At 35.7% G+C, this 12,890-nt stretch overlaps 1 protein-coding gene across 5 annotated transcripts in view; it reads left to right on the plus strand.

Annotated features, from left to right (window-relative positions):
- DPYD (dihydropyrimidine dehydrogenase) overlaps positions 1-12,890 on the plus strand; it is a 360,191-nt gene that overhangs the window by 210,934 nt on the left and 136,367 nt on the right. For all 5 annotated transcript variants that reach the window (XM_042805542.1, XM_042805516.1, XM_042805526.1 and 2 more), the window contains one exon: positions 9,904-10,068. In XM_042805542.1, the coding sequence (XP_042661476.1) occupies positions 9,904-10,068 (165 nt within the window). The remainder of the gene's footprint in view (positions 1-9,903; positions 10,069-12,890) is intronic.

Consider the following 12,890-nt stretch of genomic DNA (forward strand, 5'->3'; position numbering starts at 1 on the left):
GAAGTTACATGCTTAATTAGCAGATATTAAAATTCCTGTGTTAGATTTCTGTTTGTTGGTTTAATTCCTGTGTCTATACATTGAGTGCAAAATCCTAGATGTGGGCTTTAAAGAACCCTTTTTCTCATTGTTTGCTGTTTCTGTCAGGGATTTTGTTAGAATTATGAGACTGCCTGCAATTCTCTCCCATTTTTTTTATCTAGAGGAGCTCATTCTGTAGCATTATGTGTCTTGGCCTTTAGTTCATCCCTTTAGAAACCTGCCACTACTGATGTTGCCTTACTGCCTTCTTACAGTATTTTCTTTAGCAATTAGAAAACAGTATTAGAGAAAAAAACATTGAGTAGTCTGTAACAATGATGTTTGAAAAGCTGTGTTAATTTGGCCTCCTCTTAAAGTGCAAGAGAATCCATTTGTATTCTCCTTGTAAGCAAAACTCCTTTAGTAACTCTCCCAGACTTGCTGCTGCAAATGCGTAATGTAATTCTTCCTTCTCTTTCCTGGATCTTACATTTTTTTTCATCGGGTCTTATCCATCTTGGTTCCTGCCTGGTTTTCTCATACTTTTCAAAGTGCCTTTTCCTTTACGTTTTATGGGACCATTCAATAGTACTTGTCTAGAATGAAAACTTAAGAATTGCTGCTCCTTTATTTGGTCAGTTAAGTACATCTCACAAGTTTTGATCACAGATTTGATTATTATATTCCCTGACAGCTGAAAATAGACTAATATTTTTAGATGTTTGTAAAAGAATTAATGTCTTAAAGCAAGCTAAGTTGTTATGATCTAAATCTACTGGAGTCCAAAGGGTAAGCATTATAAACTGGACTAGTATATTTTAATTATGCATTAATTCTCCACCTTTGTGCATGCACACAGGTTCTTAGAAGACATGCCACAGAAATTTTACTTTCGGATACAGATCAAAAGCTGCAGTCCGTGTAGAGATTTTATATATCCATGTACTCCTATTTTATTCCATTCTGTTCCCCTCAAATCATTAGTATTGCAACGTTTTGCTTGCATCAGAGTAATAGAATCCAGTCTCATCATGTTGATCACTTGTGAGCATCTGCTCTGGGTTATTATCCAGAAATGCCTTGTCAATATTTTACAGAACATAAGTGAGTTACAGATACAGAGTTTAGGTTTTTCGATAAAGCTCATCAGGTACTTCATCCAAGCTACACAAATAATGCTTTGCTGGCACAAAGATATAACTTATGGGAGAGTAAAATTGAGTTTTTACACAGTTTCAAGACATTCTATCCTAGTACCTCAGGGATTATCTGTGCTGTTATGATATAGCATTTTATTTCATTGTAGAGAGTCTGAAGCATCTCACTTCATATAATCTGAAGCAGTGATTTCTGAAAGATCTGGTTCCTTAGTAGAGTCCAGTGCAGTCCATAAAGTACAATGAATTGCTTCATGTATATTTCTGGAGCTGAGGTTACTTAAAAGTGATCTAAAGATGGTGCTTTTTTTTTTTTTTTTGTGTTGGTATTTTGAATTCCGTGCTTCAATTAAAGCGGCAGGATTGACCATCCATGCTGATTTGTTCATCCGTGACTGTTTTTAGTGGGGTTGTCTCCTGGGAGGTGCAGAACACAGTCCAGAAAAAAAATGTTGCAATGTGAAAGCTCTGCTTAATTAAATGGAAAACTGAAAACCTTCAGACAAAAGCCAACATTCCTGCCAATGAACAAATTAGATTTCTTTTTTTTTTTTTTTGATTGGAAATTTTATAATTTGTCAAAAAGTTGTGGAAAAAAAAAATCTTAAAGAACTTACTGCTAGATGTTCTTACTTTGTGTTTTCTGCCATGCTATATTCTTATTTCTAATTTTCTTTGTTAGCTGAAGAATATCTTCTCCTCCTTTTTTTTTTTTTTTTTTCTTCTGCTACAGCTTCTATGCTATTTGTTTCAAAACATTGAGGAAGTTTGCTTTTGAAGTAGACTATATTTGTTTCTAAAAAAAATGACCAACCAACCAAACACCACAACAAAAAATCCCCACAACCAAAGCCTGAGAAATCTGCTGATCAACTTAAGAGTCCTTTTTTCACTGAAGTCTGGGATGTTTAAATGTGATTTTCTGTTCTTGTGGCCTCTCGCTTAAAATAAATTAATGTTTTGAGACAATTACTGAACATTTTTCTCATCAGTCAGCTAAAGCAACGATTCATCAATTAAGTAGTTTGCTATATCTAAACATTGAGATCTAAGAATCATACATGACAAAAACAGAAAAATGAACTAAAAGTAAATGTCTGGATACAGATAGAACTTTCTCTCAAGAACTGTTGGTCTACTTCTCTCTTCTTTGATGGGTATAGTTTTTGACCACAATGCACTTTGACAGCAGAAATTTAATCATGTCCTGCTGCTTACACCTTTATCAGAAAACTGATAAAATGTATGCTTACGCTGAACATTAGCAAGAAATTTTTCAAATGTCCTTCAATTTTTTTTCCTTTCTCTTCTCTCCCTCCCTCGCTTCCCTGTCTCTCCCAGAGAAACTGATATAAAGCTGATGAGAATTTGGATTTGCTCTGAAAGCATCTTTTGTTCAAAGACTAATTTTAACCTTGTGATAAAGATTGCTTTTTGTATTCTGTTGAATGTGATATCTAGTAAGTGTTTGTCAAGGCTAAGTACTGTAGGAAAATACATTTAAAAATTATCTTTTGCAATTACAGTGGAAATGTCTTTACATTCTAATGTCTAGAAAACAAAGCAAATATGTAAAAACTAAGAAAGAATATTAAATGTTTTAATTTTAAAGTATTATGGCTCTGTATTATGAAAAGTTTTTTTAAAAAAACCTCAAACAAATGTAATTGTAAACAAAGATCAAAACTTCATTTTCTTGTAAATATATAACTCAAGTAGAAAATACATATTTCTACATTTGGTATAAACATTACAGTTACTCTCCCAGTTTTTTGTACTTTTACTCATAATTTGTATTGCTCTTGTATTTTAATCTTCTGATTTATTATTTTAGGGAGCTTTAGTTTATAAGATTAGGATTTCTAGTCAAATCAGCATGTATGAATTAACAAAGATTGGGGTATTGCTGTTGTTTTAAGAAAGGACAGCAGACCATTTTTACTTGACTTTCAATGGGAATGGCACTGTCCCAAGATTATTCTAAGGTAAAGAGAGTAAACAATTCTTTTTATATACTCTAATCTAGTAAGATTATCTAAAGAACTTGAGATTTTGCTATCTTAATCATAAATTATCGGTAGTGATGGCCTGCTGTTTGAAAATTGCATTAGTAAGAAAGGTGGTTTGCTGAGCAAGCAGCAATGTTAAAAGCTTAAGTAGAAATTAAGTTTGATGTCGGTAAATTTTGAAGTTTCTCATGCGTTCTCATGGTTAAATCTTAAAGCACTAATGAGATGGTATAGAAAAGCATCAAATACATGGTAACTAAGCCTCTAACTTGTCACTTGTCTTTCACACAATATGAATGCTTCAGCAGTTTTTTTCCAAAATCCTGACGCATTGCTTTTTCCCTTATGGGTCTGCAGTCTTCAGTGCTAACTTACTGATTTGGAAAGCTAGCTTGCTTGTTGGAGCTTCAGTGTTAAAATTGGTTTAATAAACACAAATGGGATAGTTTAATGTCGTAAAAACATTTATGATGTAACAGTCTGTTTTTTAAAAAATAGTTTGCATAACTCAGCTTATTCAGTCTAGAAATAGAGTATTAATAAAAATTTACAAGCACTGTTTGTACTCCAGACTTTCAGGATATAAAATACGTACGGATTTGGGTATTTTCAACAGCCATCAAAAGACAGATAAGAGTATTTTTTAAAGTATCCATTCCCTTATATAGCTTACTAGATCTTGTATGTAAAACCTGAAGAAGTGTAATTTATAAGTAACAGCAAGGATCTTTTTCAAGATATGTTCTGTACTAGTGGGGAGATCAGAACACTTATGCTTTATATTGCCAATGTGAACAATCCTGGAAGGCTGAGGAAATACTAGATTTTTAAATTCAGTTATTATTTTGGTAAGAGAATTTGAAAAATAATTATTTTACAACACTTTATCATTATATGCTATCTGTCTTCAAGAGAAGAAAGCAATTAAGAGGAAAGAGACGCCGAGGTCTAGACTTCATTCACAAAAGCAATGAAAAAAAGGAGGTGTCTTTATGGTACTAAATTTTTCATATCTGGTGGTAGAGAGATTAGAGCAGTTTCTGCATGGTGGGATGTTCTGAGATAAGTTTTTCTGTCAAGGTGGTTTCAGCTTTTAAAAAATGCTCCTGTATTCATTGAGGGAAAGAGAAGGAGAGAGTGCAGAAGTGATTTTACTGAGGTTTTGTAGTCATATAGGAAGAATGAAGTCTGGCCCATTCCCTAGCTAAAATAAAATGCTAAATGCAAGTGTTACGAATCCAGCAGGCAGCATTGTGTGTAACATAACAGTGGTTTGTGCACTGGAAGGTGCCAGTGGTTACATCAAACCTCTTTGGCTGAAATCATAAGCAAATTTACATGCCTTGCTCCATGAGCCAGTAAGTCTTGTTGTATGTTGTTAAAATCCTGCTCAAGCAGATAAGGTCTTCATGGAAATTAATCGTTACTCTGCATGACTGTACCTGATGGAACGGTTTTGTATTTGTAGAGGTCCTTGCTGTGGATTTAGCTTCCTGTTAAAAGGAGCCTGACAAGTTCAGCTGGAAAAAAATCTGAACTTGGGGAAATTCAGGAGAGCAAGACAGTGCTTTGGGTCTCAGAAAAGGAAAACCGATGCAGGTGTCACGTCTCAGCTCTGACGGAGGAGAGAAGGTGAGGAACAATTTGGAAAGGATGTATAGGAACAGTGCTGTGTGAAGTGGTATTGTTGCTTCAGGTTTCACTTGCCTTTTGTGGATGGTTAAAACTCCAGAAGGGGTGATACTAGACACAGTCTGGCTAGACAGCTGAGTCACAGAAGAGGCAAATCATCACAAGACCTTGAGTGAGAGTTGGCAGGGAATTACGAGGACATAAGTCTGCAATGTCGTTCGTATCTCTGAGGGTGTGCAAACAGTAGTGAGCCAGATTTCCAGAATGCTTTAACTACTGCGATATTAGGCAGAAAAGGGCGATGTCTCCTTCTCCTCCATATTTTTTCATAGGTGAAATTGTACCTCAAGTTCTACTGTAATTAGTGGAAACTGTAGAGAAAACTGAATCCTGATGTTGGGGGCGCTGATTAAAGCATTTAGAAAATAAGCTCTAAAAACATTTCACACATAATGGATTTTTATATCTTTACATCCTATTCAATACATCTTTGAAAATCTGGGGAAAAAGAGTACATATAATTTGCTTAAATATCTGTATTTTTCAGCTACCGTACTTTATTGTTCAAGTGAAGAAGGTGGTATATTGAACATAGTAAAGTAGAAACTTACATTTGGGGTTTTTATACATTTCAGTTGACTGTTTAGTAACTAAATATGCTGTTTTGAGATACTTGATTAAAATTACCTTAATAAGGTATTTATTTAGATCTCTTCTTCACAAAGAGGCCAGTGTGGCTGCCTTGGTGTTCGTATTGACATTTAGTAAGTAGTAACCCTGGGAATGTATAGACGCATACTTCACTTGGCAAGTATAATGCCCTCCCTCCCTAGAAGACAGGAAGGTCGAATAAATTCACTTTGTTGGAAGTAGTTATCTGCTCATTGTGTTAAATCTTTTTCTCATATTAATTAAAAGAAACTGACAATGGTTGCTAATTCCTATCTGCTTTCATAAGTTAAAGATGAGAAAAGCTTAATTTCAAGTATGCAGTCACTTCCATTGACTTTGGGGGCCAGCACTGCAAGGCAAGTTCTGTGTGTCTCATAGAAGCCTTTTGGAGTGAAGAAAACTTGTTAACACTTGTTGTAATGTGATTAAATGTATTTTTTAAATCCAGAAATCTTACTCAAAACCTTAATTGTGCTGCAGATATTTACACAGCAGACCTGTACTTCCAGAGTAAATACTTGTACAACTGGTTAATATATTAATTAAAGGTACAATTAATTAATTTTCTTTCCATATCCAAAATATAAATGCCGATGTGTTCCCTTAAGCAACCTTATTATTTCAAATGTGTTCATGAAAATACTGTTAGCTGTAATGTTTTGGGGAAAATGGGCAGAAAAAGAATTGTTTCAAGGTCTGCAAATCAATAGAAATACATCAAAACTTTGATATGAAAAATCATACAGATTGATTCTTTTGGTTCTTTTTATTATATTTGCCTAATGTAACTACATTAATTGAATAGGCATGAGGTTGTGGTATACCTCTTGGGAGTCTGTTTTTATATATTCCTGCAACTGACCTCTTTATACATTTTTCTCCAAATTTTTTTTTTTTTTTTTTTTAGTTTCTAGGAGACATGATTATGAAATAAAACGTGAATTCAGTTAATGAAGAGCTGTCTTCTTGATTTCCCTTTAACAATTACTCTGAGCGAGGGGTGAATGGCTTGATCCGTTTCTACGGTCATTAACTTCCACGCCTACAGATGACAGTGTTAATATTCACAATGTGAATTATTTCTCTGCAGATTAGTTTAGGAGAAATACACAATTAATATACTTATTGCATGATCTAACACTGTGCTGGACACCCCTTTGGATCCCTTAAAACTTGACATGTCCCCACCGCCCAAACATAAAAGCATCTCTCATTTTAAACAGCATGACTGTATTTTTACAGTACAAAAATATGTGGCAACTATTAACTGCGAATGTGGACAGCATGAAGCAAAACATGTTTTAGAGTGACTAGTAAGTCATGGGCTGATGTATTGATTTGCACCTTTATTTAAATTTAACTGACTAAAAACTTCTGAGTGTTTGGGTGCTATCTTTAAAATGTCTCGAACCTCCCAGCCTATTGTACTTAAGTAGTTTAGAAATCAATGGTCTGATTGCAGAGTTTATGTATGTACATAGACAGATTCCTTGAATCATCACATAGGTTATAAATTCCATTTTGTTTCCATGAACTGTGAGTCTCCTTGTGTCTGGGGCTGTCATGTGCTAACAAGAGACAGGAGACGTGCCAGCGTGTCAGTCATTACAGACTTTCTCCATCTAGCTTACTCTGAGCTAGGAGAGGCAAACAAGGAACAGGGTCTTAAATAAGAACAGCATATCCCTCTCGGGAGGAACCAAGACAAAGCAGCCAGGTGGTAATGTTTGGATTTCAAAGCCAGGAAGGATTTTTGGAAGCAGAAGCAGCTTGATCAGGAAAGATAAAGTGATGCACGGACACAGCAGAGGGGTCCTGTGACACAGAGGCAGGAGGGAGGCAGTGGAAGCTGCCATTCGAAGGAGCAGCTGTCTGCTGGCAGGAGATGGGAGGGGAAGGTCCCTGAGCACCAAAGAGGATCTCACAAAATCTCAAGGAAAATTCAAGAGTGAGGAAACTTAGCCAGAGAGATGTATGTGTGTTTATTGTTTCATGTGGCTCTGTGTATCTCTTTTAGTCATTAAAGTGAAGAGTCTGCTTTCGAGACAGTGTGCAAAGTCTGTGCATTACCTGATTCAACTTTGTGGGATCCTGGAGAGATAAATTGTCACTCAGATGTCAGCTGTGACTGAGCTCTGGGAAAGTGTGAGTCAAAGCTATGGGGATTCGGCGCAGTTGCGGGGTCTAAACAGGGGTCTGTGTTCTTAGAAGAGAGAAGAGATTGCCTGCAGACCCAAGGCAGATAGAAAAACTTCAGAGTGTTTTTGCATGGAAGCAGACTGAGGCTTTCCAAGTGTCCCACAAGAGGTATAATCTAGGCTGTAATATCTCAGTCTTTGAATTCTTATCTGTGGTAAAATGAGAGAGACTGGAAGAAGAACAAAACACACACGTAGTTAAGATAACAAACAGTACCGTAGGTGATTCCAAGCATTGTCTGGCATACACACGTACCCAAGCCAGCCACAAAATGGAAATCATAAAATGTGTGTCTTATCATAATTTGCACTGAACCTAAGAATAATAATTCCCACCAACAGACAGGCTGTTAGCTCAGGCTTAGTGCTTATACTACCGTAGCCTGACTACTTTGGAGCGTGGGAGAAGAAAGCTCATGGTTGCTCGCAGCATGGTCAAGGTGGCTCATATCTGTTGGCAAATGACCATGTGCACCCTGTGCTTGCAGGAGTAAGGCCAGATTGCCAGCACTTTAGTCACTGATACTGCATGTTTTCTCAGGCTGGATGATGGGATAGCACTGGCCTATCTGTATTAATAGCTTTCTGGGATGAAGTCAAAGCACAAGCTCCTCTGAGGCAATCTGAGCGAAATGCTCAAGAGGATAATGTGGAGCAAACTGATGGAAATGGTTCTTCTGCATAAACTGCAGTTTTTGTTATTTGTTTTGGGAGTGACGGGAGTGTACTTTGCTGTTTGGTTTTGATTCAGAAAATGGTCTGAATTATTTTTTTCTGAAAATATAACTTAACAGTTGAGAGGGAGGTGAAGCTTCTATGATGTAGGGAAAATGTTATAATAGGAAAATTAGGGATTATTGTGATGTCCATATTCCAGATTTATTAGGCCTGAAATAGATGAACTGCAGAGATTACTTCATGTGATATCTACATATGTAAATGGGCGTATACTTATCTATCAGTATAAAATATTAGTGCATATTTACTGTATAATAATTATTTAAACTTTATAAACAAATTAAGATTACCTCAAATTTACATACAATGTGAAAAAAAAGTCCCTTTTTCCTCTGTAACTGCAGCATTTGGCAGATTCAAGAATAAATAATCTTTTGTGGCAAGGGTATGCCTTATCAAACATATGCAGATCAGTGCTAATTAATGCTAATTAAGGTTTCCTGTCTATCTAGTTGGAAAAATGTCCAAATGTTATGAAATCCAGTTAGTATGCCTATTACCCTAATTGTTTTATATGGGATGGTTCTTAATTAAAATATGTAAATTGACCTTAATTGCTATATACTAATGGAGGTTCATGTTATCTCACTAAAAATGACAAGATGGTGAGGATGGGTATTTAAACAAATAATTCTGATACATTTGTAAATAAATGACCTTTACTCAAAATTATTTTTAATTGGAAATTGGCAAAAGGAACATTTTACCATCTATGTTTCTCTTTAGTTTTAAATAATGTCAGAATTTACAGTTCTTTGTTAATATAGATACAGTGACATTGCAGCTTAATTAAGACTACTAAACAAATCACCAGTTTGTGTGTTTACTCTATGTTTCAAAATTGTTTGCTAACCTCATGTTGACCTTCTGAAATTTCATGTTTTACAATATTGATCTTAATTTTCATTAGTTTTTGATTTTTTTTTTTTATTTAGATCTCTCTTAATCATATAAATTATTTATGAAGTTTGGTACACTGGTATACTTTTGCTGTTGACTGGACCTGTGACCCTGACTTTTCAGCAGAGAGGCTGGTGGGCAGCACCTCTCTGCACTTCACCTGTTAGTGTAGGACATGGCTTTGATCATCTTTGGGGAGGACAGTTCACATGTACGCTGTTATATGACTGAGGTTTATACGGGTTTTTACTCAAAGTCTTGTATGCCCTCTACCCAACACAAAAGCCTTATTTGGATGATACTTTGTATGGCAGTTTATAGATGCGCCATATTAGCATTTTATTGATAGTTATCATAACATTTCACACATAGAGCAAATATTTTTCTTCTCTGATGTAGAAAATCTAATTAGATAATCTGCTAATTTAGGCAACTGGCCTATAATTGTAGTTTTTACTCGTAATAACAGAATATTTTTAAAACACCTGATACATTTAAGTTTATATTGTGTCATAGACATCATTGATATATACCTCACTTTGCAAAATCAATCTGAAAGGTTTCACTGTTTTGCAGGATATTGTGACTAATGTTTCTCCGAGGATTGTGCGTGGGATTACTTCAGGTCCTATGTATGGCCCAGGCCAAGGCTCTTTTCTAAACATTGAACTGATCAGTGAGAAAACAGCAGCATATTGGTGTAAAAGTATTGCTGAACTGAAGGCTGACTTTCCAAACCATGTAAGTACCACTCAGTCATAAAGATGCAACATACTTATTTAGAATCTCCAGTTTGCAGATCTTTGAAAACTTACCTATTTAATATTTATTAAATAGAATGCCAATTGCTTTATTGACATACAAGTATGTTATTAAAAACTAGAAAAGGCCATCCAAACAATCTTTATGGCAGAAAATTCTGTGAAATTACAGTTACAGAAACAGAGAATGGTCATGATTTTTTAGTTAGGCTTTTGTTTACATTCAGATAGATAATATCAAGCGAAGGAGTTGATCCCAATGTGGATGCTTGTCAGTTCTGCTGTGAATAATTTTGTATTTAAAGTCATATTTGAAGATGTAATTTATAATAGTAATTTTTGTTGTGAATTGAATTTTATTATGAAAAGAATCTGTTCTTTTCATTCTTAATCTAAATGTGAAAGATACTTCTAATTTTTATAAGCAGTTGTCTGCCTTAGGAGAAAAAAACCCAATACTCGAAGTTAACTTCACTACAAGGATAGACTTAAGTTAGAGCCTTCTTGGCTATGGGGAATATCTGTCTAGAAGGTAATAATCAAAGTTGGGAGCAATGACGCCAGCTAGCTGGCATAAATGGTTTTCAGCTACTGTTCTGGTGAATAAGAACAACGAGGTGAAAAGTAAAATTCTCCTCAATCATTATCTCGAATGGATAGAGCTAGAAATCCCAGAGCCTACATATCTTCTGTCTTGAAGTTATTACCTCCGTGGTTCAGTTATGAGCAGAATAAATGAATGTTCTGAATATATTATGACATGAAGATGGTCAAGTTTTCTTTTTTCTTATTCATGGAGTTTAAATGTACACATCAGCAAGTATAAAATGTTTAAACACTTTGTACTGGTAGTAAGAGTTAAGTGCTGCATGTTTAATATCCTACTTCACTATGGATGGACTGTGTATTTCTTTGCTGAGGTTCATTTCACTTTTACTGTGACTGGGCTTCATAATAGTGGAAGCGTGAACTGAAAGATATCGTAATTCTCTGATTTTGATTTTAACATCCTTTGTCAAAGTCCTGAACATCACATGCAGGTAGACTGTTGACTGTTGGCCATTTCTGCTGTGGGAATGGTCTCCCGTCGCCATCTTCACCAAAAATCTATTGCAGCACCATGTGCTTGAGACCAAACCATTCTCTTCTGTGAGGAAAAGCACTAGCAACATTTTCAAAAGGAAAATTAGAATTTTCTGAGACCTAGCCTTTTGTGTGGGATGAACAAGTCTCACTCTTCCATAGTTCCTGGGGTGAACATCTTCTGATCATCCCTCGCTATATGAGTTATTACTTTGAGAATGTGAATTCAGCTCCTGCACGTTGGCTGTGGCTGCTGCTGTGGCATCTTTGAGGTTGGTAACGCCTGTGTGGGCACGGGGAAAGCAGCACCCAGCAGTACACCTTGGCTTTGCTCACAGGGATTTTTAAAACATGCCTGTGAACTCATCTAAGAAGTGTCATAATTATAATGGTAAATTTGTTGCTAACTGAAGACAGATTTTTGTTCACTGAGTAGAAATCTCTTCGTGCTTATTCTGAAATATTCTGTATAATTAGAGCTTGCAGAATTTTTTTTTTCCCCCAATTCCTGTTCACTCCTCTAGAAAAGCTTTTCAGTCTTGATGTGTTTTATTAAAACAAAAAACAGTTTGAGAACTGTTTGGATGAACTTAGTTAACAAGCAAAGAGTGACATTTTCTACTCAAATGAAGGCCAGAGTTTACAGTAAAAAAGACTTACCTTGCTATGGTAAGTATTAAAAACAAATCAAAATTCATACATAATTGCTTCTGATGTGTAATACAAGCAATTTAAAGTAAGATTTATCTTAAAGATGAAAAGGATATGAGCAAAATAGCTACCTCACTAGGAGATAATCCCACAACAGCATCCTATCTCGTGCCATTAGTTAAAAACAAACCATAACGCAAAAGGATCAGATAAATTCCCCCAACAAAGCCTAGGATTTAAACTAAATTTTGCAAAGGGTTGTGCAAAGGAGGACCACCGGTCACAGCTCAGTGGATAATGTCAGGTAACTGTGACATATTGCCTCTGTAGATCAGGAACTAGCATCTCCCTTCTGCTGTCTTCACCCCTGTAGTGGGTGGCCTTATTCTTTGGCTCTTCTGACTCCCTCTTCTTGCTTGTAGCTTGCAATTATCTCTGACTGGCAGTCTTTCCCTGCCTTCTCGTCTATTAACTTCTCCCTTCGACCCTGAATCCACTTCAAGTGGACTAGGGCAAAAGCTGCCACCAGCAGAAACTTGCTTCAATGCCACCAGCAGTGAATTAAATGTTTGTAAGGGTCCAAGCAGAGGAGAAAGCAGAGAGAGAAAGTGTCTGGATTTTGTATGTTTGCTTGTAACGTATCATCAAAAGATTTGCTGTTTCATTTTGGTATTGTTTTAAATTGAACTAATTTAGTATCACTATTACTGCTTTTTCAGAAAACACACACACACAAAAATGAGATGGTATGCACAGTACAGGCCCAAGATGATTTTTTTTTTTTTTTTAATAAAAATAAGGTGCATCTTGGTTAAAATGATTTGCAGTTAAAAATGTGATTGTTTTCCTTCTGGTACTTCAGTCATCTCAGCAAGGTATTACTCCAGCAACTTGGCTGAGACCATTTAAAACATGGTATTATTCATCATTGTTTATTCTTAAATTTTAAAGGGTGCAGTTTTAAAAACGCTGTGTCCACTGCTTTCCTATACACCAAGAAAACAACCTTTTAGTCAGAGAGCTGTGGAAGTGAAAAGAAAATTGGTCTGTTTGTATTTGTCATCTTCA

This window comes from Tyto alba, unplaced genomic scaffold, assembly GCF_018691265.1.
Source record: "Tyto alba isolate M040663 unplaced genomic scaffold, T.alba_DEE_v4.0 Super-Scaffold_1000006, whole genome shotgun sequence".
In the NCBI taxonomy this organism is placed as follows: domain Eukaryota; kingdom Metazoa; phylum Chordata; class Aves; order Strigiformes; family Tytonidae; genus Tyto; species Tyto alba.